This window comes from Octodon degus, unplaced genomic scaffold (assembly GCF_000260255.1).
Source record: "Octodon degus isolate 3935 unplaced genomic scaffold, OctDeg1.0 scaffold00071, whole genome shotgun sequence".
NCBI lineage: Eukaryota > Metazoa > Chordata > Mammalia > Rodentia > Octodontidae > Octodon > Octodon degus.
This window is the reverse complement of record NW_004524647.1, coordinates 8,198,817-8,200,135: the sequence shown is the minus strand read 5'-3', so window position 1 is coordinate 8,200,135 and position 1,319 is coordinate 8,198,817. Positions and strand designations below refer to the sequence as shown.

At 68.9% G+C, this 1,319-nt stretch overlaps 1 protein-coding gene across 2 annotated transcripts in view; it reads left to right on the top strand.

Annotated features, from left to right (window-relative positions):
- The first annotated feature begins 809 nt into the window (after window positions 1-809).
- Trim71 (tripartite motif containing 71) overlaps window positions 810-1,319 on the top strand; it is a 69,734-nt gene continuing 69,224 nt past the window's right edge. The window contains exon 1 of one of the 2 annotated variants that reach the window (XM_023719720.1): window positions 810-1,303. In XM_023719720.1, the coding sequence (XP_023575488.1) occupies window positions 810-1,303 (494 nt within the window). Of the gene's footprint in view, window positions 1,309-1,319 lie in introns of both variants that reach the window. The other variant, XM_004635281.1, reaches the window with a different exon arrangement.

Genomic DNA, 1,319 nt, shown 5'->3' with positions numbered 1-1,319 from the left:
CGTGCGTGTTAGCGCGGGCGGCCGCGGCCGGCTGGGCGGGCGCGCGGGAGACTCGAAGCGCGTGGGGCGCGCGTGCGTATTGCACGCGTGCGGCTGCTGCCCGGCCAGCACGAGGTGCAGCTGCGCTGGGCCCACCGCTCTGCAGGAGAGGCTGCGCCTGGCAGTGCGCGAGCCCCGAGCGCTGCACGCCGGGCCACCCAGGAGCCCTTGGCCGCCGCGTCATGCGGTGGGGCGGCCGGCGTCGCGCGGGGGGACACAGGCTTGGCGACGCGCTGCTTTCGTCTTTAAGAGTTTGGGGCGCCTTCCCCTCTCAAGAGACTAAATCCGTTTAAAGGAAAGCAACACACCAAATACTCGTCGAACCAAATTCTGCTCTCGCCGGGCCTGGGATTGCACAGCGGACTCTCCATTTGGGGACTCCTCTCGGTTAGCGCGAAGCGAAGCCCCAGATGCTTCAGGGAGCACGCTGACCTCCCAAGCCCCAGCTCGCCCTTCGCGTGTCGGGGCTTGTTCCGCGTTCCCGCTTCGGAAAGTACTCGGGCCTCCACGTCCTCCGGGAGGAATCCGTCGTCCCTGGAGGGTGGCATTTAATGCCCGCAGTATTGGGGCTGGCAACGTGCGGGCCGGACGTGGTGAGGCCAAGGAGCCTGTGTCGGTCTGGTGTCGGCTCCTGGATTGCAGGCCTAATCGATGCATTTTTCTGAGTGAGTCGGTGGCTCCCCCCACCCACCTCGTCCGCTTTCTCCTCCTCCTCCTCCTCCTTCTCCTCCTCCTCTCTGGTCTCCTCCCTCCTCTGGGCCGGGTTGCAAATGGCTTCTTTTCCCGAGACCGACTTCCAGATCTGCCTGCTTTGCAAGGAGATGTGCGGCTCACCGGCGCCGCTCTCCTCCAACTCGTCCGCGTCGTCCTCATCCTCGCAGACGTCCACGTCGTCCGGGGGCGGCGGCGGGGGCCCTGGGGCGGCGGCGCGCCGCCTACACGTCCTGCCCTGTCTGCACGCCTTCTGCCGCCCCTGCCTCGAGGCGCACCGGTTGCCGGCTGCGGGCGGCGGCGCTCCGGGAGAGCCGCTCAAGCTGCGCTGCCCCGTGTGCGACCAGAAAGTGGTGCTGGCCGAGGCGGCAGGCATGGACGCGCTGCCTTCGTCCGCCTTCCTGCTGAGCAACCTGCTTGACGCTGTGGTAGCCACAGCAGACGAGCCGCCGCCCAAGAACGGACGCACCGGCGCACCGGCAAGCGCGGGCGGCCACAGCAACCACCGGCACCACGGGCACCACGCGCACCCGCGTGCGTCCGCCTCTGCGCCGCCGCTGCCGCCCGCG